At 49.6% G+C, this 24,911-nt stretch overlaps 1 protein-coding gene across 1 annotated transcript in view; it reads right to left on the reverse strand.

Annotated features, from left to right (window-relative positions):
* fryb (furry homolog b (Drosophila)) overlaps window positions 1–24,911 on the reverse strand; it is a 74,655-nt gene that overhangs the window by 4,894 nt on the left and 44,850 nt on the right. The window contains exons 30-57 of the mRNA XM_064352742.1: window positions 24,260–24,359; window positions 23,446–23,617; window positions 22,255–22,511; window positions 21,706–21,852; window positions 21,116–21,284; window positions 20,277–20,367; window positions 19,926–20,008; window positions 19,246–19,396; window positions 18,023–18,126; window positions 16,439–16,624; window positions 15,685–15,886; window positions 14,959–15,080; window positions 14,455–14,642; window positions 14,042–14,136; window positions 13,002–13,627; window positions 12,436–12,533; window positions 11,634–11,804; window positions 10,800–10,940; window positions 10,474–10,653; window positions 9,811–9,975; window positions 8,708–8,782; window positions 7,431–7,601; window positions 4,444–4,608; window positions 3,879–4,022; window positions 2,637–2,803; window positions 1,841–2,045; window positions 1,272–1,421; window positions 724–822 (exon numbers count right to left, since the gene is read on the reverse strand). Coding sequence (XP_064208812.1) covers window positions 724–822; window positions 1,272–1,421; window positions 1,841–2,045; window positions 2,637–2,803; window positions 3,879–4,022; window positions 4,444–4,608; window positions 7,431–7,601; window positions 8,708–8,782; window positions 9,811–9,975; window positions 10,474–10,653; window positions 10,800–10,940; window positions 11,634–11,804; window positions 12,436–12,533; window positions 13,002–13,627; window positions 14,042–14,136; window positions 14,455–14,642; window positions 14,959–15,080; window positions 15,685–15,886; window positions 16,439–16,624; window positions 18,023–18,126; window positions 19,246–19,396; window positions 19,926–20,008; window positions 20,277–20,367; window positions 21,116–21,284; window positions 21,706–21,852; window positions 22,255–22,511; window positions 23,446–23,617; window positions 24,260–24,359 — 4,624 coding nt within the window. The remainder of the gene's footprint in view (window positions 1–723; window positions 823–1,271; window positions 1,422–1,840; window positions 2,046–2,636; window positions 2,804–3,878; window positions 4,023–4,443; window positions 4,609–7,430; window positions 7,602–8,707; window positions 8,783–9,810; window positions 9,976–10,473; window positions 10,654–10,799; window positions 10,941–11,633; window positions 11,805–12,435; window positions 12,534–13,001; window positions 13,628–14,041; window positions 14,137–14,454; window positions 14,643–14,958; window positions 15,081–15,684; window positions 15,887–16,438; window positions 16,625–18,022; window positions 18,127–19,245; window positions 19,397–19,925; window positions 20,009–20,276; window positions 20,368–21,115; window positions 21,285–21,705; window positions 21,853–22,254; window positions 22,512–23,445; window positions 23,618–24,259; window positions 24,360–24,911) is intronic.

Consider the following 24,911-nt stretch of genomic DNA (forward strand, 5'->3'; position numbering starts at 1 on the left):
GATATCAGGCTGTTGATGTATCTGATATCAGACTGTTGATGTATCTGATATCAGGCTGTTGATGTATCTGATATCAGGCTGTTGATGTATCTGATATCAGGTTGTTGATGTATCTGATATCAGGTTGTTGATGTGTCTGTATCAGACTGTTGATGATTAATACAGGCGGTTGATGTTCTGTGAGTCAGGCTGTTGATGTCTATTCGAGTTGTGTATCGTATCAGGTCTCTGAGTCCAATCAGCTGAATGTCGAAGCTGTTGATGTATCTGATATCAAGCTATTGTTGTATCTGATATCAGGTTGTTGATGTATCTGATATCAAGCTATTGTTGTATCTGATACCAGGTTGTTGATGTATCTGAAATCAGGCTATTGTTGTATCTGATATCAGGTTGTTGATGTATCTGATATCAGGTTGTTGATGTATCTGAAATCAGGTTGTTGATATATCTGATATCAGGCTGTTGATGTATCTGATATCAGGTTGTCGATGTATCTGATATCAAGCTATTGTTGTATCTGATATCAGGTTGTTGATGTGTCTGCTATCAGGCTGTTGATGTATCTGATATCAGGTTGTCGATGTATCTGATATCAGGCTGTTGATGTATCTGATATCAGGCTGTTGATGTATCTGATATCAGGTTGTTGATGTGTCTGATATCAGGCTGTTGATGCATTAGTACAGCGGAGTTGAGGGTGTCTGTGTCAGTCTTGCTTACGGAGATGGCGGCTTCCTCCCGGTTGTTGTACGTGTCCAGGTACTCCTGCAGCTCCAGCACGCTGAACTTCATCTTTTCCAGGAGCCCATAAGAGAGGATCTGGAAGAGGTTGTAGAGAGACAGGAAAAGACAGGAGCTTCAGCTTTCAGTCCCGAAAACAACTCTTATTTAACCAATTTCTGCTCCATTTATATTTCAGATCAGTTGGATGTAGACAATCGCATGCACCGCTCCTGAAACACATGGTACTGCAATGACACAGCCTGGCAGACAAGCTTGCGCCTGCAGCATCAGGGCAGAGGAGAATATAAAAGAATAGAATAGAATGTCTTAGATGTGACCTGTCCACACACTGGTACAGTGTCTCAGACGTGACCAGTCCACACACTGGAACAGTGTCTTAGATGTGACCTGTCCACGCACTGGAACAGTGTCTTAGATGTGACCTGTCCACGCACTGGAACAGTGTCTAAGGACTTAGGCCAGCCAACAACTATTGACAACAACATGAATATCATTTTGCGGAGTACGGGGCACAGGTCACTCACGGTGTCTGCATCCACGTAGAGGGTGGGGCACTCCGAGCAGGTCGTCAGCATCTGGGACGAGCTCACAAACTTGGAGCCGATGCCTCGGAGACCGTCGCCAAGGTAACAGGCAGCGTCGTGGGTCAAGGAGCAGAATTTGTTCTGGATGTTCTGAGAAGGGAGGCAGTTACTTTGTGATTCCTAATTTAGTCGAGGTTAACAAAAAAATCAATATTTTTTTTTGTTTTATATATAAAAATAAATGTTTATATAGTATTTGTACTACCTGAATATGATAATACATATACCCAGAGCAATGACACATCCCTGCTTAATGAGATAGTGCTCCCAAGTGCTCCCAAGTGTAAGATATTTTAATCCTAACAGCGTGTAATAGGAAAAATATGCATGCATCATTATTATATATATATGTGTGTGTGTTTGTGGGTGTGTGTGTTCGTGCTGTTGTATGTGTGTGTCTGAGTGCTCATCTTTTGTCAGTCCAGAAATCCACCGTATTCCTATCTTTTAAACTTTATCCCGTAAGACCACGTATGCAGCCCTTTCCAGGTACGCCACGCGGGCCTCACCTGGAAGAGGGAGGAGAAGACGTGGAAGGTGTAGACGGCGCAGGACCCGTCCGAGTCGGACACCAGCTGGCTGAGGTGGCACCGCCACGCCTCCTCGGCGTCGTCACACGCGGCGGGCTGGAACGCCGCCAGGATGGCGGAGAAGAAGGGCGAGGGGGGCGGGGACCGGCGGGACTCCTGGAGCTCCTCCCTCTCCTCTCCCGGGCTGTCACCACGGCAACCAATAATGGGAGCAGACGGAGCGCAGAGTCAGGGAGCGCGACGGCGCCACACGTAGGCCGTGTGCGGAAACATGGAAAACATGTCCATGCACAGAGACTCCTCTCAAGAGTAACAGGTCCCCATAAGGATGTGTAGGAGTCACAGGTCCCTATAAGGATATGTTACAGTAACAGGTCCCCACATGGATGTGTAGGAGTCACAGGTCCCCACATGGATGTGTAGGAGTCACAGGTCCCCATAAGGATGTGTTGGAGTCACAGGTCCCCATAAGGATGTGTTACAGTAACAGGTCCCCCACATGGACGTGTAGGAGTCACAGGTCCCCATAAGGATGTGTTGGAGTAACAGGTCCCCATAAGGACGTGTAGGAGTCACAGGTCCCCATAAGGATATGTTGGAGTAACAGGTCCCCATAAGGACGTGTAGGAGTCACAGGTCCCCATAAGGATGTGTTGAAGTAACAGGTCCCCATAAGGACGGGTAGGAGTCACAGGTCCCCATAAGGATGCATTGGAGTAACAGGTCCCCGTAAGCCTGAGTAACAGTCGCTTCGGCCCAGTGACTCAGCCCCTACCTGGGCAGGCATTGTGGGTCCAGGTCAAGCTCCGCCCTCTGTTCCCTGTGCTCCGCCTCCAGCGAGAAGCTGTCGCTGCAGTCAAACCCCGCCGGCAGGTCGTTGGCGGAGAGGGACAGGTCGTCCTCGTGGACGTTAGTGTCCTCGTCCTCAGCCAAAACCTCAGCCTGATGGGAGAAAAAACAAGCGGAGCTCAGAGACGAGACCAAGGGAGTCCAGGGCAGCTAAATGCACACGATCCCTAACCACTGTGTTTCAGCTATGGCAAATACACACGATCCCTAACCACAATGCTTCAGCAATGGCAAATACACACGATCCCTAACCACAATGCTTCAGCAATGGCAAATACACACGATCCCTAACCACAATGCTTCAGCAATGGCAAATACACACGATCCCTAACCACTTTAATTTTTTTTTTTTTTTTACCAAAATCAAGATATACACACATTATTATTATATTCCAGAATAATCTCAAAAGGTGTTTATTTTCACTGACCTTATCCCACAATCCTCGCTCAATCCTTGCAGCCTTTTCTGTTCATTTTCACACTTCATTCTTTTTGAGTGTGTCTAAATTGTGCCAATTCAGGAAAGCCAGGGGTCTGGATGTCCCATCTGCTTAAAACACCCCCTCTCAGCCACAGGCAATGTGCACGGATGTCACCCAAGCCCCATAAAAGATTTGTTTTCCTGAAATTCCGTATTTTTTGAAGCTACACTGCACCCCACACCAGTTGTACACATTGCCATAGCCACTGAGAGGACTAGAGAGAAACCCTCTCTTGATACCCACAGAGCCCCCTAGAGGTCAGAGGAGAGAACTGCTTAGCCCCAGCAGCTGAAGGGTTAAAAATCAGCAGAGGGGGAAAGAGAAGCTAAAGCAGATAGATTAACATTTTGAGTGTAGAGCATTGTTGCTGGGAAATGCGGCTATCTTAGTTCCAACCCCACCAATAGCTGGACCTTGCCATTCCCTTTCATAGGGATATGTATATACAAGAAAGAAAAAGTGACAGAAATCCAAACCCAAATCCCAACACCCAATATCAACCACCCTTCCCCCTCCTCCCCTCCCCCCCATGCCACCCTCCATCCCAGAAGCCCACGGGAGACGGGGCGGGAGCTTCATCGGGCCGCGCTGGCGAAGAACTCCACTATGGAGGTGCGGTAGGGGTGGGGGCTGGGGTAGGGGTGGGGCTGTCCCAGCAGCTCGGACAAACCGAAGCCCGTATTCACCCGCTGGGCGGGGTCCTCCGGCTGGGACGCCTCGAAGCTGGGGGTCCGGGCGTTCAGGGAGTGGGGGTCGGCCGAGGTCGTGTCGAAGGACGTGGAGAGGGAGTCCGTGTTATTGGTCTCCTCGGAGGGAGAGAGGTTCATGGTCTGCGAAGAGAGAGAGCAATGGTAATATGTACGTGTGTGATACACACGCACACACACACTGATACACGCACACACACACACACGCACACACACACACTGATACTACACACACACACACACACACACACGCTGATACACACACACACATGCTGATACACACGCACACACACACTGATAACACAACACACACACACCACACACACATGCGATCAACACACACACACACACACTCCCAGCACACTACATACAGCACACAAAAACTAACACACACATGCTGATACATACACACACACTCACACTCACACACACATGCTGGTATACACACACACACACACACATGCTGATACACACACACATACACACTCACACTCTCACACACATACACACACACACACACAGGACTCCCTAGCTGTGACAGTACCTGACTAGCAGTGAGAGACTCCTCCTCCGATGACTCATCGGAGTCCTTAGCGAGGCTGGGCGTGGTGTCTGAGTGCTGACTCTCCTCCAGGAGCTCCTGCAGCAGGTCTGCACTGTCCAGGGAGCGACGCCGCACCCCCCAGTTAAAGTTATCCACACTCTCCCCCTGCAAGAGAGCAGAGCCCCCATTATACACAAACACACACTCACTCATACACACACACACTCCCCCTGCAAGAGCGCAGAGTCCCCATTATACATAAACACACACTCACTCATACACACACACACGCTCTCCCCTGCAAGAGAGCAGAGTCCCCATTATACACAAACACACACTCACTCATACACACACACACTCCCCCTGCAAGAGAGCGCAGAGTCCCCATTATACATAAACACACACTCACACTCACTCATACACACACACACACTCTCCCCCTGCAAGACAGCAAAGTCCCCATTATACACAAACACACACTCACTCATACACACACACACTCCCCCTGCAAGACAGCGCAGAGTCCCCATTATACATAAATACACGCTCACACACTCACTCACATATACACACAACATCCCCACTCACTCATACATACATAAACACACACTCATTCCCTCATACATATACACACACACACTCACTCACATATACACACAACATCCCCACTTAGACACTTACTCATGGGTACACACACACACACACACACACACGGTAGGGCAGGGTGCACTGAACGCTCCACTGTGTGCAGGCAGGCTCACTCTGTGTGTTTCCTGTGACCTTCATGCACAAAGCATCCTGGAGCATCATAGCAAAACACCAACACATAAGCAATCTCTTTGGGCTTGCGACAAATACACAAATACATACACTAATCAAACACAGTTCACACATATTTCCACTTCATAAACACTTAGGTGTTTACCAGACACTTGCACCCAGACTGACTCACACAGGAATATTATGTTTTGGTTTTATATTTTTAGGCATGGATATTTGCTGGAACATTAAACAAGGTAATTTTTGGTTTTTAAATCCTACTTCAAAAGATGAGACCGTATCAGACCTGGGTCACTTAATTATATGAAATACTTTAAACCACTTAGACACCAGCAAAATACCTGCAGATGAATGAAGTAAAAAAAAAAAAAAAATCAATTTTCATCTGGAGTAACCTTATTTCATGATAGTACGTTTTGGTTAGCATGTTTTGTAGCGAATTCTCTGGGATATGCAGAAAACATTCCACCCTGCAGCTAAAGAGTTAAAGTATTTCAAGTACTTTCCTGGCCCAGGTCCAGTACGCGTCACGTGACACGCAGTGCCAAACAGAACCGCAAAGCAAACCAGCGGTGCTCGAGGTGCTGACTCATGTGCCAAGCTCATGCACACAAAAAATAAAGCCCTGTCGCGGGTCGCCATGGCAACAAGTCTACTACGGCGGAGGAGGCGCCGCCCCTCCGCCACGCGCTAAGCACACTGGCGGCTGGGTAACCAGGCCGAGACTTACCTGGAGCTCCTGGAGGGCACGGAAGAGACAGAAAGAGAAATGGCGTTAAACACGGAGAGAGAGAGAGAGAGAGAGTCTTTCATAGGTCCACAGTGCTTTCATTTGGACAAACTAACGTTGCCACAAAGGTGATTTTTCTTAATGCTGCTACAGTGCTGAGCTAGCCATGCTAACAGCGCTAAAACGCTAGCGTCAGCAAATGTTGTGAGCCCTGGTGCAAAACGGACGAACTGGCAGCGCGGGGGTGGGGGGTGGGGGGTTGGGGGAGGGGGGAACGGCGAATCGCACTCTGAGAATTCTGCTTCGTTTGTTGTTTTCCTCCTTTGTCACGTAACGAGGTTGTGCAACAAAAGGACGTCAATAACAAGGAACGCCACCGGAAATCCCCCCTCGCGGCTACGCTAACGCGCCGCCGCGCAACCCGACTCGAGGAAGCGGTCCTGCAGCGACGCGTACGCGATAAAAAGTGCCACTGCCGGATTTATCTAAAAGGGGATTAGGGCGCTAGTATGCTCAGCGGGGGGGGGGGATTGGGAAACAGGTCAACTTCTGCTTTCGCACTATGCAAATGAGCTGAGCTCCAGTTTTTTGGCGGTTAATTGGAAAGCGCTGACATCGCTAACCCTTGTTAGGACGGCACGTTCCTAACTCGCGTTCCAATTATGTTTCTCCCGAGGCACGGGGCACAACTTTACAGCAGCACCAGGGGGATGTTTTACACCCGCTATGCTCCTCTAACATCGCTGATTTTCAAAAAACCAAACACCAGGACATTCCTAATTCAGCCTAATATGCTAATTGGCTCCCCAGCAAAAATAGCAAAATCAAATGTATGATTTTGGGGCCTATCTCTGGATCTGTTCGAAAACTGGACCATATTTGAACGCTGAAGCTAAAAACCTACAATGTCTAGGAGAGAATCTAGTGAGTTATAAAACTGTGTTTGTCCCGGTCTCGGGTTGTCAAAGAGATTCATGGATTTCCTGTCATAAAGCAGGGACTTCAAACTGAAATCAGGAATCTCAAACTCAAATCATGGACTTCAAACTGAAATCAGGATTATCAAAGCTTGGATGGCCACTACATCAGCAAGTTTTTGGTGTTTTTGAGCACTCAAGTTCTTAAGCCACTGATTGGCTAAATAGTATTATTCCCCCTTGCAACCATGATCAGTGGTTGGGGCTACAATGAGCTGTCAATCACTGGCTTGTCTGACCCAATCAAAAGTTACGGTCCTCCACGGCAAAACAAAGTGATTGGTTCGAATCAGTGAGTCACTGATATTACACAGTAGTCCTGCCCTCTTTGGGTTCCATGAAACAGCACTCTCTCCTCATTATTTACAAGGTCTGAAATCCCCCAAAAAAACCCAGATGATCCGTCATAGATAAACAGATTCCCGATTGCGCAGCGGCTCAGCTCGTGCTAACGTGCTAACAACCGGCCTAACGTTCCCCGTTTTTCCCGCCACGCTCACCTCCCCGTCCTCCAGCTCCACGTCCAGGAAGTCAAAGTCGCGGAAGACGCGGAACTGCTGCTCGGAGGCGGTGTCGTCCATGTTCTCCGGCTCCCTGCCGCCGTCCTCCGACGACACCAGGCTGGGCTGGTGCTCCATCAGGTCCAGATCCCCGCAGGAGGAGAAGATCACCTGGGATGGAGAACCGCCAAAAACATCACCGCCCTGCTGGACAGCACCGGTATCAGCGTCAGTAACAATACCGCCATCTGTATCAACATCACTATCCTATATACACCAGTACAGCAACAGCAACCAAACGGCGAGGCTGGAGTACCAAGCTAGCTATGCGCACGGCTGCAAAACAACTGATAAAAAGCTAGTACAGAGAGAGAGGACAAAAAAGAGAGGAAGAGAATAAGAGGGAGACAGATGGATAGAGGGGATGAGGAAAAGCAAGAAAGAGAGAGTGGGGGGAGAGAGGTAGAGGAAAGAGGGAGCGACGAAGAGGTTAAGAGAAAGTGGGAAAGAAATAGATGAAGAAAGAAGGAAAGAGGAGGGAGAGAAAGAGAGAGATGGAAAGCGACAGACACACAGGCACACAGGATGGCACTTGATCACACCTGCTGTTTCTCATTATCACTTCAGCACCCAGACCTTCTGCTTCAGTTGAGCTTAGTCACCCACACGCCATAACCCACATGCTATCAAGCACATGCTATCGAGCACACACCAACAGACACACTAACAGACACACGCCATCTGGGACACGCCAAACAAACACACGCCAACACACACTAACAGCCTCATGTTAACAGCCACACACCAACAGTAACATGCTAACGACCACACACTAACAGTAACATGCTAACGACCACACGCTAACAGTCACATGCTAACGACCACACGCGAACAGTCACACACTAACAGTAACATGCTAACGACCACACGCTAACAGCCTCATGTTAACAGCCACACGCTAACAGTAACATGCTAACGACCACACGCTAACAGCCTCATGTTAACAGCCACACGCTAACAGTAACATGCTAACGACCACACGCTAACAGCCTCATGTTAACAGCCACACGCTAACAGTAACATGCTAACGACCACACGCTAACAGCCACATGCTAACAGTCACACGCTAACAGTAAAATGCTAACGACCACACGCTAACAGCCACATTCTAACGTTAACAGCATGGCGTCTGCCCATCTCTCTGTGCTCCTGTAGTCTCCCTGTCACTCCGCTGCCTGCTAGCATCATGTTTTAAAAAAAAAAATCAGTTGGCTCACCGACGGGTTTTTGGTGAGTCCCACTTCCTGTCCGCACAACGACAGCACATTGACGAGTTTTTCCCGTGTCCTTTTCTGCAAAGGAGACAGAGAGAGTGAGAAGTTAGCGGTTGGAGAGGCTCGCCAAGTCACGTGACACCTCTGGTACATGTGACTGATTTGGAGAAAAACTAGTTTAAAAAAAAACCCCAAACAAAGGGTCAGCCATCAAGCAAAATGAACGGCCTTCCCTTACTTCCCATGATCTTACCCCAGACTGTCTTTTGAAATCCAATTCCTACCTTTCTCAAAGCTAACAATAATGTTGTGAAAGACTTTCTTTCTGGAGGGTGTGAGCTCTGTTCTAAAACAGTTTACAGTTTTGAAGGATTCGCACTGTCTCCCTCCCGAACACAAACAGGCAGAACCCTGAAACAGCGGTACTGAACCCTCAGTCCTGCTGGTTTCTGTTTTGTTGTCTTAGAAATGAGAAACTGATTTAGACGCAGGAAACCATGTGAGGTGAGTTAACGGTCTAATCAGCAGCTTTAACTGATCAGTTATGTGCTGAGTAACATCGAAAACCAGTAGACCCTGCGGCTCTCCAGGATCAGGGCTGGGGATCCTTGTTTCAGATGGAAACTAGTTCAAATACAGTAAAACACAGAGGGTGTGCAATGCATTACAGTAACTATTGTAAATACAGTAATATACTGTGAGTATGCAATACATTTACTTGACTTGAATACCGCTAATTATAACTAATATGGTGTGCCAGTGGTCTACAACCCTCGTCCTGGTGAGCCATAAGCTCTGTTGGTTTTTGTTTTCCCCTTAAAATCAGCACCAAATTCACACCCAATTAACCAGGTGAGGCGAGTTAACCGTCTAATCAACTGCTCTAATTGATTAATTAAGTGCTAAGTGACCACAAAGAACCAGAAGATCCTGGACCACACGCCTTGCGACTCTCCTTGACCAGGGTTGAGAATCCCTGGGCTAAAACAACGACCACCTCGCAGCAAGTAGTCTTCTGGAAAATCCACCCCGCCCACCAAATCCCCTCCATGAGAGCGCCGCCCTGCAGGACGGTGGAGGTCCTGCGGTTTGGGTACCACACTCGCCTGTGAGGACAGCGGCCTCTTCCAGCTGACGGGCACCAGGACGTTGTTGGAGGTGGAGCCGGACGAGCCCGAGGAGGTGCTGCGGGTGACGGCGATGGCGCGCGTCTTACCGTCCCGCCCCGCCGAGCCCTGCAGGTCATCGTACCGCCGGCCAATCACCGGAGTCTGCCGAACGCACGCGTACACGCACGGTTAGGCTCACACACTGCGGCTACTGAGGCTACTACACACACGCACACACACACACACACAAACCAACACACACGTACACGCACTGTTAGGCTCACACACTGCGGCTACAGGAGGCTACTACACACACACACACACACACACACAAACCAACACACACGTACACGCACGGTTAGGCTCACACACTGCGGCTACAGGAGGCTACCACGCACACGTACACGTACAGACACACACAAACAAACACACACACGTACACACACAGACACACACAAACAAACACACACACATACACACACGTACACACACACACACAGTGTGGTGTTTGGCTTGTGAGTAAAGGAGAGTGTGGTGTTTGGCGTGTAAGTAAAGCACAGTGTTGTGTTCAGTGTGTGAGTACATTGTAAATGGTGTGAGTAAAGTGTGAGTAAATCACAGTGTGAGTAAATGGTGCATGGTAGTTCCATGCAGGCGCACCTCAGAGATGTCGAAGTGGAAGTCCAGGGTCTTCCCGGGCAGGGCCTTCGAGGAGCCGTCCCACACGCGGCTCACCTCCATGTGGGACAGGTCGCCATGGGGATAGGAGGGCAGGACCAGGCTGGCCGAACGCGACACCACCAGCTTCATGATGTTCAGGGCCTCCTTCCAGTGTACAGTCTGCAACGCACACACATGCACACACACACGCTTTTATTCTCTCATTAGTAATAATAAAAACTGTTAAGTTAGTAAAAATAGCTGACTGTTGCATCATCCTCGTTAACACAGGTGAATCAACAGAAGGTGAAATGTACGCCTCTCACCTGGACAAACTTCTCGATGGTTTTGAGCACCTCAGCATTGAAGGGCTTGAACTGGATGCCGCTGAGGTCCATGTGACTCAGCAAGCTGTAGATAATCTGCAGGAGGGACTGCTGCATGCTGGGAAGGCCTTTGTCCAACAGCTGCCAAAAATAGCATAAAGGTCAATCTCCCCAGTGGAGCATATGAAATGTGCGATTCACTCATTACATAGATGATGTGGGGAATCAATGGGGGCAGGAATGCAAGGGATCATTTCAGATGTAGGGAGTCCGTTTTTTGTGGTAATTTGACCACAGCACAGAAGCGAAAACCTCTCCTCTTCTGAAAAATGCCATGGGATCTTCATCGACTTTATCGTTGCTTTAACCCTTTGAAGAGTAGGTGTTTTGGAATGTTCTTTCTTTCAAAATTCTAAGCCAGTGTTCTAGAATCTTTCAATTACCAGCAGTGATTGTGACATCAGCATTAGAATGTTTCTGTCAAGAACAATCTAATCACGTATTTGTGACCTCACACCTTAAAGGGTTAACTCTAATCTCTTCCAGCACCTTCTACACTAAATGGCACCCATCTCTGTGCTGAAGTACCGGATGTTTTTTTTTCATTTGGTCCAAATCGGAAGTGTGCCCACTATTGGCCTGATAAAACCTCTCCTAGGAGCAGCTTTTATCTCAGGATACCTCCCACCCAAGTGCTAATCAAGCCCAGCTCTGCTCAGCTTCAGCAGTGAGTCAGAGGAATGGCTACACGGTGGCACAGCTGCTGGCTAGCGTTCCAGCTGGCTAGCGCTCCATCAGTGATGTAATCCCAGCGTGAGGCTAGCGCTAGCTCACCTCGGCCATGTAGGTGACCATGCTGAGGGTGATGTCGGCGAAGGCCTCGTGCAGGTAGCGGCACACCACGCTGACCCAGGAGAAGCTGTCCCGGGTGTAGGAGTGGGTCTTATACAGCGTCATCACATGGGCCAGGTGAGACAGCTTGGTGTTCTTCTCCTCCAGGCACACCTGAGACACAAACATACGCACACACACATGCATGAACGCATGAACGCACGCATGCACACACACACGCACACATACACGCACAAGCACACACATATACATATACACACACATACACACATGTGTGCATGCAAACACACACACACATCCTCAGTCAAACTCACACATTTATTTACAATCAGAGCTCTAAAATAATATGAATACAGATATCTAAAAATATTTCCCACTTTGCTGGTTGCAGGTGAGTAATCCAGGGTGACACAAAAAGCTTCCATTTGAAAAAGATGCTCTCATCCAGAGCAGCATACATGGCTTACATTATTTACACAAAATCCATTACAGTCCACACAGCTGGACATTTTTACTGAAGATATTCAGGTTCATTGCTCAAGAGTACAACAGTAGATCATCCCCTGGGAGTCAAACCTGCAAGCTCAAATTTACAAGCCCAGTTCTCTAACCACTATGCTACACATCCACTGTTCTTTAACGCAGCTGCAGTGTGAGGTCACAGATAATATTAAATATTAATATTAATATCAGAGAGCACGGAAGCCATCTTCTCCACCCAGGAACACGCTGACGGGTAAAGGGTAGATGTGGACAAAATGGAGGCTGAAAGTGTGGTCCCCACCTGCGCGATCCTCTCAGCGCTCTCCTTGCAGAACTGGGTGGGGCAGTCGAAGTTCTGGACCAGGTGCGGGAGCAGACAGAGCACGTTCAGCGGGAAGCCTGCCGAACCAAGGAGAGGAACGCCGTCAAGAATTTCAGCAAAGTGCTTCGTAATTTAAACCCTTTTTTAAAATTTTTCATTCATACATTTAAACACTGTCTTGCATAAAATCTTGTTTCCAAAACGTACTAGTTATTGGGAAAAATATTTGACCCCCTTGACGAGTAAGTCTTCTTGAATGTCAGCGTTTTATGGAGGTCAGTGTTCTAGAACTCCACTGCTTGTGACATCAGCATTAGAATGTTTAGTTAAGAACATTAAAGGGTTACACCTTAAAGGGTTAAAATGACTTTTAAATAATACATATATATTTTTTAAATGTCATGCAGAAATGCTTCCTTTAGACAAACACTATTTAGAGGGATGGCACTGTTCGATGGGCAGGAGAGGCAGCGAGCGAATGTCGGTTTTTGAAACGCGAGCGAATGTGGGTTTGAAATGCGAGCGGCGTTCGGGGGCCCCCTCACCGATGGCCTGCGAGGTGTCGACCACGGGCACGCGGGAGACGGGCGTGAGCTGGCAGAAGAGCTGCAGCGTGAGGTCGGTGGTGGCGGGCGAGGTGAAGCCCTTGAGCAGCAGCTGCTGCAGCCCGGAGAACCCGCTCCAGCGCAGCTGGGCCTGCAGCTTCTCCAGCCGCTCCCGGTTCTCCGGCCGGTCCAGGGGAACCCGCGCCAGCAGCCGATGGACCAGCCGCAGGGACATCTGGTACTCGAACTCGAAGTCCGACTCCATCAGCGACACCGCCACCCAGAAGATGGTGGCCAGCAGGTTGGCCGGGTGGCCCGAGTGGGCGGGGTCGTGGGCGGGGTCCGTGGCCCCGCCCCCGCTGTTGTCCCGGGAGGAGGAGGAGGAGCTGCGGGTGCTCCGCCCCATCCCGGGCGGCTGGGTGCAGGCCTGGATGCGGTCCAGGGTGGCGCTGCGGGGCGGGTCCGACGACCGGTCCCCGCTCTCCCCGAACTTTTTGGGGACGGAGTAGCTCCTCTGGTGGCGGCTGCGCTCGGCGGTGCTGCCCCCTCCTGGCAGGTTCAGCTGCCCCGTGCTCTTCCTGTTGGACGTCAGCTTCCCATTGGTCAGGAAGTCCGGCGACGAGGCCCTGCTCGCAATAAAAATAAACCAAAAAACAAAAGGGGTTTAATCATAGTGTTTGTAATTACTGGAAAAATACATTACATATATTCCCTAAATAACTCTTTTTTTCCAATTCCGTATTTTCTCTAAACACCGTAGTCACATTATCAGCATGACATCAGAATATAAATTGCAATGTTGCAACCTTGCAAGAAGACAGCACTGTTTTCCAGACCAATGCATTTTTAGTTTTTATAAGAAAAGGAGACAAAGAGAAAAATAGTGAGGCAGAAAGAAGAGATGGAAATGGAGAGAAAGAAAGAGGAGAAGTAAACAGAGAGAGATAGAGAAAGAGGAGATTGAAATGGAGAGACAGAGGACATGGAAATAGAAAGAAGGAGGAGATGTAAACAGAGAGAGAGAGAATGAGGACGCCCACCTGGTTAGAGCAGCCATCAGGTCGCTGTTCTTCAGACATTCAGCCAGATTCTCCACCACGGACTCCAGGGTGAGCAGCACCTCCATCACGTACCCCTGGGGTAACAGAACACAGAGCTGAACACCGTTCACCCCCAGGAATAAAACCCTGCTAACAGGAGAACAGCGGGCCTGGAGCTCGAGCTCTGCTCAGATACACCCATATTCACACATTCCAGTCTTAACCCTTTAAGGTGTGAGGTCACAAACATGAGATTGGAATGTTCGTAACTGAACATTCTAATGCTGATGTCACAATCACTACTGGTAACTGAAGGAGTTCTAGAACACTTTTTTTAAATTTGAGATTAATTTCTAATGAAAAGTGCATTACAAATTAAATGTATTGTTATTATTATTATTATTAGCACTCACCTGCACCTCGTCCCCGTGCTCGCCCACCACCTCCACCAGGCGGGACAGCAGGTCGGACACGGCGTGGGCGGAGAGGGGCTGGCGGAGCGCGCGGAACATCTGGAAGGAGCGCCCGGCGTAGTGGCGGGACGAGCTGCAGAGGGCCGTCTGCAGGGCCACGTCGCTCAGCTGCGCCTCCAGGTGGAAGTCTGCGGTACAGCGGGAGAGACGGTGAGAGAGGGGAACAGGTTCTACCCTTCTGAAACCAGGAACGAGGAACTGAGACAGAGAAATGAGAGTGATAGAGAGAGGACTGGGATTACCCCTAAAAACACAGAGCTGGGATAGGGAGAATGAGAGAGAGAGAGCGGGAGATAAAGAGAGAAGGACACAAAGAGACAGACAGAAGAGGTGGATACTGACAGATAGAGGTAAAGATGGAAGGGAGAGGAAGAGGACGGAGAGACAGAAGAGAGAGAGAGGGGCGCTGAGTGACAGGTGAGAGTCAGTGGGCGGGGCGCTCACCTGACTTGGACTCCTTGAACACAGAGACCACGTGGCGCAGGAAGTTGGCCAGCTGCTCGGCACTCTTGGAGTTCGGGTTCTTGGGAGTGATGTCCTCGTGGCACCACAGGGGTCCAAACGCCCTGAGCGGTCACATGATAGGATATGTCATCACACGGTCACCAAGAAACAAGCAGTCACATGAGAGGATGTGACATCACATGGCCACCATTAAACAAGCATAAAATCATGCAGTTGCCATAAAACAGTCGCATAACAGGATGTGACATCACACTCAGGGAACTAGGGGCTGGGAAATTGTCCTAGAATGAGGCAAGCTGCAGTACCCCACTACACAGAGAAGTGATCCACAGATGAAAATGTCTTTCATCCAACAAAAACAAACAAGCTTAAGGAGAATGAACATCACACCCCTCCCTGGTCTTACAGGTCAAAGCAAGTGTTAATTACACAGACGGACAGTAGGTGGTGCTATTGCTCAGTTGGTGTGGCCGTACTGTAAAGATCAGGAGGCAGCTAAACTGGATAAGTACGGTCCAGATCTGGGTCAAGTATTTGAAATACTTTAACTCATTAGGTGCGGTAAAATTGTGAAAACACTCCAGCAGATTCCTGAGAATTCCTGAGTTAGTGACCAAAATGTGTGATCACTATGAAAGAGGCATTCTGTTCTGAATATTGTTGAGAATAAAAATTTTAATTTTAAACTGATGTTTATGTGCTTGCCTGGTGGTGAGGAACTCGATGAGCTTGTTGGTCTTCTCCTCGGCCTCTGTGGAGGACTCCTCCAGCTCCTCCAGCTCCAGGGAGATCTGGGGGAGGTTCCCGCTGCTGCTGCCCAGGCTGACGCTGGAGGAGGTGGAGGAGGAGCTGAGGCCCGAGTCCGCCACCGGGGAGGCCTGGCACTCCCGCAGGAAGTCAAAGCCCCCTGGACAGGAAGTGAGCACGGGAGAGAGTTCACCTTGATTAATTATCTCTGTTGCCTTTTAATTTATCAATTCCACAGTGTCGTAAAGTATATCACACCCGTCTGGGAAGGTTGGAATTATATAAAATAAATGTTTAACAGTAATTAATTTATTAAATGACGAGCAAACTAATAAACGAATAAAGACTTCCTGTCAGGAGGACTACAGCTGTGTCAAAGAGAACTGAACAGGAAGTGAGGATGGTAGGCTGATAGTTAATGTTGTGCTTACTTGTGTGCATGTATTCAGGCTGATAGTTCATGTGCTTACCTGTGTACAGGTACTCTGGCTGATAGTTCATGTGCTTACCTGTGTACAGGTATTCAGAATGATAGTTAATGTTGTGCTTACCTGTGTACAGGTATTCGGGCTGATAGTTAATGTGCTTACCTGTGTACAGGTATTCAGGCTGATAGTTAATGTTGTTCTTACCTGTGTACAGGTATTCAGACTACTAGTTAATGTGCTTACCTGTGTACAGGTATTCAGGCTGATAGCTTGGTTGTGCTTACCTGTGTACAGGTATTCAGGCTGATAGCTGGATTTGACAGTCAGGGCCTTGTTGTCGCTCATCTCCCTGGTGAGCAGTAGGACGGAAGCGATGACCTGGAAGTTGTTGTTGCAGGAGAGCGTGAGGAGGAGGTGCAGGAGGAGGCGTTTGCTGTGTTCGAACACCTCCGGCCGGTAGTGATCCAGACCTGCCCGGAATAAACGGAGAGAAACACGACGTCACGCACGACATCGCGCGTTACAGCGTCTGATGACATCACACGCCACACTGCTCCTCATTGGCCGGTGGGAATACGAGAACTGACTGCCAATCTGTAAAAGTGTACAAGAAATAGTGCAAAGTGCAAAACATACTCGCCTGTCAGGACAAGGTCCCCATCCTTTAAAGCAACTAAACAATTTAAATCATCATTTCTATATTCATTTGCTCTGACACTGCTTGGATTTAATCACGTAACTCATGAACAATATTAATGTCTTTGATTTAAAGAGTTAGCCAGGAAGGAATGCAGGGTGTATATGAACATACATATTGCCAAGGCTGCTTCGCAGAAATTGCTCCACATGCTCCCGGCTGGGAGATATGATATCAGGGTCTGAGCGCAGCTGGAAAAGCAGCTTTGGAGTGGGAGGGGTGTCAGATGGATGACATACAGGGGACTGGTGGAGATAAACTCGAGGGGGGAGGGGGGAGGAGGGGGGCGGGGGAGGAGGGGGCGGGGGGGGTCACAGAGCAGGGGGGGTCACAGAGCTCTTTCCCACGTTCCCTGTTGCCCCATGCCTCAACCACTTAAGTCCTTTCTCGCTTCTTTGAATTACAGAAATGTCACTCAACCCCTCGGGAGACCCTAATTATGGGGGGGGGGGCGGCTTCTTTAGACAGCAGGGCCTCCGCTTATCTGATCGCCATGGGAACAGTTCCACACCCACAGGTTGCAAACAACAGCCCCGGTACTGAGCTCCACTGCTTAATTACTATAATTAGTGCTTTGAGTGCTGAGCCCCCCCCCGTCACTGTAAAGGGCTTTCAGACTGTGAAAGATGCTAAATAAATGCAGTGCATTATTATTGCATGTAGGTACACTGCTCCAGCACCCCCTGCGACCCTGCAGATATAGATAATGGATGGATGGATGGATATATATATATATGTATAATTTATTGGCTCTCAGACTTGAATGACAGAAGGAGTTTCTAAATTGGACTGGTTTTTGTCAGGGTGAAATATCGTCACACTCAAAATTTGTGATTATATTTATTGCCATTAGTCAGAGAACTACTCAGAGGGAGAGACAGAGAGAGACACACAAAGACAGACAGACACAGAGAGACAGAGAGAGAGAGAGACAGAGAGACTGAGAGAGAGACAGAGGAAGAGAGACAGAGAGAGACACACAAAGACAGACAGACACAGAGAGACAGAGAGAGAGAGAGACAGAGAGACTGAGAGAGAAACAGAGGAAGAGAGACAGAGAGAGAGACACAAAGACAGACAGACACAGAGAGACAGAGAGAGAGAGAGAGACCGAGAGAAAGAGAGAGACGGAGGAAGAGAGACAGAGAGAGAGGAAGGAGAGAGCGCATACCCAGGAAGAGAGCGTGCAGCAGCAGGGGCAGGTGTAGTGCCCAGTCCTCTCTCACGCTGTGATCCACCACCATCTCAGTCATGAAGATCACCGCGATGTTACACCTGTCACACAAACCCACAGGATTACAGTCACGAAGGTTCAAATTTTCAGGGCGTTCCAAGAGGTGTCATGCACGGGACAAGCTTTTTCGGCCTGAAATACGGGACGTCCCAGCCAATCAGGTGACTGTTTGCGCCCCCGGACACAAGCATGTGTAGAAAAACAAAGATCCATCACCATGACGCTGAGGCGTCTGAGACGCTGAGATCACACCGTGAAAAAACAACAACGTGAGAACACAGGAGCACATACTACTGAGAACAGGCAATTCAGCCTGTCTACACGCACCGTTTACCTACGGTGAATAAACACAAAGGGGGGGGGGGGGGGGCGGCGAGGCGAGCCGTACGTCACCGCTAATCTCAGCCCAGGCGCTGTCCCGGAACGCACCGCCCGAGCGTTCATACCGCGCCCCCGCCCGCAACGCTACGCTACGCGAGGCGTTCGGAGAATAACAAACCGTTTCTGCGCCCGTAGCAGAGGCGGCGCAGCCGAAGAAGAGGCACCGTGGGGCGGAGCGGAGACGCGGCCAGGACCGACGGCGGTAAACCGACACTCGGCTCTTCCTTTAGGTGTTACCTGCCTCGCTGGCGACGGGTGTTTCGCTAACGCACGCTACGCATAGCTGAAGGGGGGGGGGGGGGGAGCGACGTGGCTGACTCATTCTGCTTCAAAGCCACGTACCCCCCTGGGCTGAAATGTCCGCTGAGACAATGAACAATTCCTGCAAATTAAAGGAGAGGTACAGACTGATCGCCCTCCAAATCTGACACATGCGGAGCAGGCTGTGGAGAGGCCTTTTAAGCGATAAACATCCTTCCTTAACCCTGACCCTGGATTCAACCAAAGTTCATCCTTAGCGTTGGCTGAATGTAACCTCTGCTTCACTGCCCCGAAGCAAAATAGGAACTTTGTTCATTAACTTATGCGACTGCTGTACTTCCCCAGCTGTGTTCGCAATTTAAAAATGAACAACTGTGACTGAACGTTGAATAAAAAGTAACTTTTGCTGTAGCCTTTCATATGCTAACTGACGCTAACGCTGCTACTCCAGGAGATGACAGGTGAGCTGGACCAGGCCTCGTGTGTCAGGTGAGGGGGTAACGGGCCGAGGGTCTCACCTGTGCAGGGGCCCTCGAGGGGTGATGGTTTCGGGCAGGTAGTCCACCAGGGGGGCCCAGCAGCCCCCAGTTATGGGCATGGGCAGGGGCTGCGGCTGATTGGTCTCCAGCACGTTCATCAGCCAACCGGTGTAGGGCGGCAGTGGGTCACCTGATCAGGGGGCGTGGTTGAGAGGATGGGGGGCGGGGGGGGGAGGGTCACGTGACTGACAGTTCCCCATGCCCCTTCCCCTCAAGTACACTAGCACCAAACATTCCAAGAATGCGACACAAGCCAGGCTCTGAACTTCAAAAGCTGGAAATCATATTCCAGTCATATTCCACCAAAAGTTTGACAAGCACTGTACCACTGTCCAGGAGAAACCTGGCACAGGCGCAGACATAATTCAGACACACTCCTGAGCCAACCAAATGGGATGTACTGTAACTCTGTGTACTGCCATGGGTCTGCATTTATTGTTTGCATGTTTTCAGTAGTTCAGTAGCTCAGTAGTTACTTCCTGTTTATGCAGTAAAGAAACTACTTCCTGTTTATCACAGGATGGGACCAATTTGTAACATGATTGGTTGGTTCAGTATAGCATGTTCAGTAACCTCAGAGGACATAGGATTAACAGGAGAGCTGCAGCCAATCATGACTCCCTAGCTGCCCCCTGGTCCAATCAGAGACCGATACTCACTCTTCTCCTCGTCATAGGAGCCCCCAGAGCTGTTGCTGTAGCGGGATTCAAGTCTGTTATGGGCCCGGGTAACGTTGCTTCGCCTGCAGAGTCACACACACACACACACACACACACACACACACAGAACAAACAGATACAGAACAAACACAGATCAAAAAGACAGAAGACAAAAAACAAGCCTGTTACTAACCGGACCATTACTTGTCCAATATGCAGTGCACAGATTTTATTGTCAAATGTGTCATAGTCCCACAAATTCAGGGAAACTGGGAGTAATTAAGTATCAGGTTCCCGGTAGTCAAATATGAATTAGGTTTGAGGTGAAAGGGAAAAGGGGATCTACTGTACCTCTCCTCTGTCTCTCTGGCCGCCTTAGATTCCTCTACATCCGGGAAACTCTCCTGGCCAGCTACCAACGTATTACTACTCGAGGACGTACCTTGGCAAACGGACAGAGAGAAAAAAAAATGATTCGGCCTCTCCAACAAGACAGAAATCACTGCAATGCAACACGATCGTCCACCCTAAAAGGCTCATAAAGAAAGCGGTCTGTATTTTTCTCGAATTTGTCTGCAAATGAATCGATTTTATTCTCCTGTGCCGGACTGAGTTCCTGAAGGCCGTGTTAAATGCACTTCCCTTGTAAGCCACTCTGGATAAGAGCTTCTGTAAAATATCTAAGTATAAATATAACTGGAAACAAAGCACTCCCATTAAGGACACTGCCAGGTATTCATTTCCTGTGTTTGCAGGTACTGAGGAAACCGTTTCACATCCTAATACAGGAGTCCAGAAAGGGCTGGTGTGGGTGCAGGCTTTTGTTTAAAACAAGGAGCAACACACCTGATTCTACAAATCAACCACTACAGCCTTTGCTAAGCACCTTCATTAGTAGAATCAGGCATGTTACTGCTTGGTTGTAATAAAAGCCTGCACAGACACCAGCCTTTTCTAAGTAAGACTGTGGACCCCTGTGCTAATATCTCAAATATACTATTGCCACATTTCCTCCATGACCAGCACTCTAATGCCTAGCGTGGCTAACCGGTACCCTCAGTAAGTAAAAGTCAGTGGGGTCAGACCTCACGTGGCGATATCACTTCCTGCACAGGAAGTGACATCACGTGAAACCAGTCAATACATTTTAAAGAGTGTGAAACGGCCAGAGGGGCGGAGCCAGGCCTTACCAGAGGCGGCGGCGGAGGTCTTGTTGCTGGGGGCGAACCGGTAGAAGGGGGCGTTGTCACAGTGCAGCACCACGGGGTTGACGGGGTCGGTCTGCTGCAGCTCAAACAGCAGCTCCTCCATGGTCTGGATGGTGTTGTTCCGGCACAGGTAGATCACCACCTTCTTCACCTGGGGCCACAGGGAAAACCAGCACAGGTTCAAGGGGAGAGTTAGCGGTTGTCATAGTTAGCGGGTGCTGTAGTTGGTGTACGTTGTAGCTATAGTGTAGTTAGCATATACCATTGTTAGCGAGTCCCATTGTTAGCGTATGCTGTAGTTAGCGTAGTAGATGTCATGGTTAGCGGTTGTCATAGTTAGCGTATGCCGTGGTTAGCGGATGCCATAGTTAGCATATGCTGTGCTTAGCGCATGCCAAGGTTAGCGAGTGCCGTAGTTAGTGTACGTTGCAGTTATAGTGTAGTTAGCGTAGCAGGTGCTGTGGATAGCGTACGCTGTAGTTAGAGGGTGCCGTAGTTAGCGTACGCTATCGTTAGCGTAGCAGGTACGGCGGTAGGCGTGGTCGTGGCGGTTGCGGCGGCGGCGTACTCACGTAAGGCAGCAGCGCGGTGTCGCTGCTCACGCCGCACAGGCTGATGAGGAACTGCAGCGACGTGCGCAGGTTGTTGCTCCACTTGTCGTTGCTGACCAGTGCGTTCCAGGCGTTCTCCATCTCCGGCCCCGGCAGCTCATCACCGTACTGAGAGAGAGGGAGGGAGGGAGGGAGAGGGAGAGAGGAAGAGAGGGGGAGGGGGAGAGAGAGAGAGGGAGAACTCAAGTCAGCTGGAGGTGAAAGCACTGGGGTCTCGGGGATCAGGCTCTGGAATAGTGAAGTGTGAGGAACAGGTTCAGGGCGTGGGGTTTTGGACTGCAGGGCCCAGGGCGTGGGGTTTTGGAGTGCAGGGCCCAGGGGGTGGGGTTTTGGGGCAGGAGGGTTGGGAGCTAGGGGTGGGGTTTTGGGGAACAGGATTTGAGGGCGAGGTTTTAAAGAGCAGGGTTTGGGGGGGGGGCAGGGTTTTGGAGTGTGGGGTCTGGTGGCGTACAGGGTTTAGGGGCGGGGTTTTGGAGCACAGTCTCAGGGGGCGGGGTTTCGCAGGCCTACCTTGGCGGTCATGAACATGAGGTTGTTGAGCACCAGGGAGGTGGCCTGCAGGGAGCCCCAGCCGCTGCCCTTCAGCGGGTGGGACAGGCCCAGGCTGTCGGCCCTCTCCCGGGCCTCCTCCTCCGGGGTGCAGGGGCTGGAGGCCGGGGGCAGCAGCCCGCTGTCCACCAGCTCGATGTTGTGCAGCCAGGGCAGCAGGTAGGTCAGCATGATCTGCCGCCCGTTAGGGTGCGTGGTGGGGAAGCGCTGGCTCACCTCTGCGTGTGTGTGTGTGTGTGTGAGTGTGAGAGAGTGTCAGTATGTGTGAGTGAGTGAGCATGAGAATGAGACAAAGAGAGAGAGGGAGAGAGACAGACAGAGAGAAAGAGAGAGAGAGAGAGCAGGTAGAGGTTAGTGCAGCAGTATCACTGTGCAGTAGGACATGAAACTACCACACAAAGGCTCTGAAAGACTGCATTACAGACTGACTGCAGATACTACAGACCACAGTACAGACTACAGGCTGCAGTACTGACTGAATGGAGATACTGCAGACCACAGACTGCAGCAGAAGCAGATTGGCTGTCTCCTCTGTCCCTACACGCACAGGCTGTAACTGTTTACTTGTTTTTTTTCACATTTTCAGTTTTGTCTGCACGAGCAGCTGGTGAGGCATGGGGGCTCAGATGCCCCTGTTGTCATGGCGATTAGCGATGGGAGCCTGGCCACCTAACTGGCTGTCGGTTGGACAGCTGGAGATGGGCCGTCCCATCCGAATAACCAGGAAACACAGACCATAGAGCCAGTCAAGATAAGCAGAGAGTCCACCAGCTCTATAATAATATCTCCCTTCTGTAAGGTTCACAGACTCCATAACAGATTTTTGGAGAACAAAAGACCACTACTGCAACATAATTAGTAATTCTACTGTCATGTTTAATTGGGAGCTCACCAGCTGTGATGACATTTAATTACACAGCACGTTACTGAAAACCTACACACATACACACACAGACTGACGCACACACATACACACACACACACACACATATGCATGAATACCTACACATACACACAGACATGCACACACTCTCTCTCACACACACATGCACACACACTCTCTCTCTCTCTTACTCTCATACGCACACACACACACACTCTCTCTCTAGCTCACACACATACATGCACGCACGCGCACACACAGGCACGCACCAGAGAACAGTGGCAGCGTGAGCTCGGGGTACATCCGGGCCAGCTGATTGGACAGCTGTGAGAGGGAGACGCTGTAGAGGGGGGGCAGGGGGCCGTGCGTGCCGTAGAGGATGCTGCTGGTCTTCTGCTCCGCCGTCTTCTTAGAGTATACCGCCAACTTCGCCTCCAGGATCTGCCCCGAAAAAACCCGCCACAACCAAGGCATCAGAGCCGCCATCATAAAATCAGGCATCAGAGCCGCCATCATAAAATCAGGCATCAGAGCCGCCATCATAAAATCAGGCATCAGAGCCGCCATCATAAAATCAGGCATCAGAGCCGCCATCATAAAATCAGGCATCAGAGCCGCCACCATAAAATCAGGTATCAGAGCCGCCACCATAAAATCAGGTATCAGAGCCGCCATCGAACATCGGGCCGCGAACACCCACACTGACATTCCATTATGAATACCAGCAGCCTGTATTCATAAATCATCTCCAGATCACTGATGGACACATCAGGGAAATGAACAGGGGAAAACTGACCTTAGACCAGCACTCTGAAGAAGCAGTTTAATACAGGCCCTGGTTTTCAATGTAGCCTCTAATTTTTTGTAGGGTTTTGAAAACACTATATACAAACAGCAAACAACGAATAAGCATGCTCCTATCCAATATTTCAACAGGGCATGTGATGCACCTACTCTTGCGGGCCACAGTGTGATTTCCACATAATCTCGATAAGGCATTATAAAAGGTATATAAAAAATGCATAACTTGAAATTTATTATTTATAGTTATAGTTATAGTTTATATTATTATTTTTCCCCTACCTGCATGAGCTGCATGGAGATCTCGTAGATTTCCCTGTTGGTGTCGGAGGACTTGAAGAGCACCAAATTCAGGAGCGTCACTATGTCACAGGGGTAGTTTCTGAATAAACAAATAAAGACAAACAAAGCATGACAAATACAGTACGCCATTATCCATTGATCCCTGGCTGAGTATGACAGTGAAAACAGTCCAGTATGTGGCACATTCAAACTTAGCAACACTGGAGGATGCTTATTACATAATATAACAATATATAGACACATACATATATTGCAATATATAAAAGGCTATACAAGCATAAATCTATATTGCAGTAATACTGTATCACATGGTGTCTGCTCATGAATGAATCCAGCCTCTCCTTCTGTGTGAACCCATGAGCAGCACACAACCCTTTGATGTCCCTTTCTGACAGCCAGCCTGACTGCTCTCAGGTCTCTACACCCCTTACATGCAGCCAGTTCATCAAAAAGCAACTTCAAACGCTTTCTCCCGTCATTCTGAAGCGAAGCAGCGATCACGGGCGAAGGCCGAAAAGGCCAAGTGGATTTAGGGAACTGCTTTAAGTGGGACGACCAGAGCGGGGAGCACTGGGGTGGAGTCCCAGACATTGAGGGAGGCAATCAGGGGTCCCTCTGATTGGGGAAAGGA

Source organism: Anguilla rostrata, chromosome 9 (genome assembly GCF_018555375.3).
Source record: "Anguilla rostrata isolate EN2019 chromosome 9, ASM1855537v3, whole genome shotgun sequence".
NCBI lineage: Eukaryota > Metazoa > Chordata > Actinopteri > Anguilliformes > Anguillidae > Anguilla > Anguilla rostrata.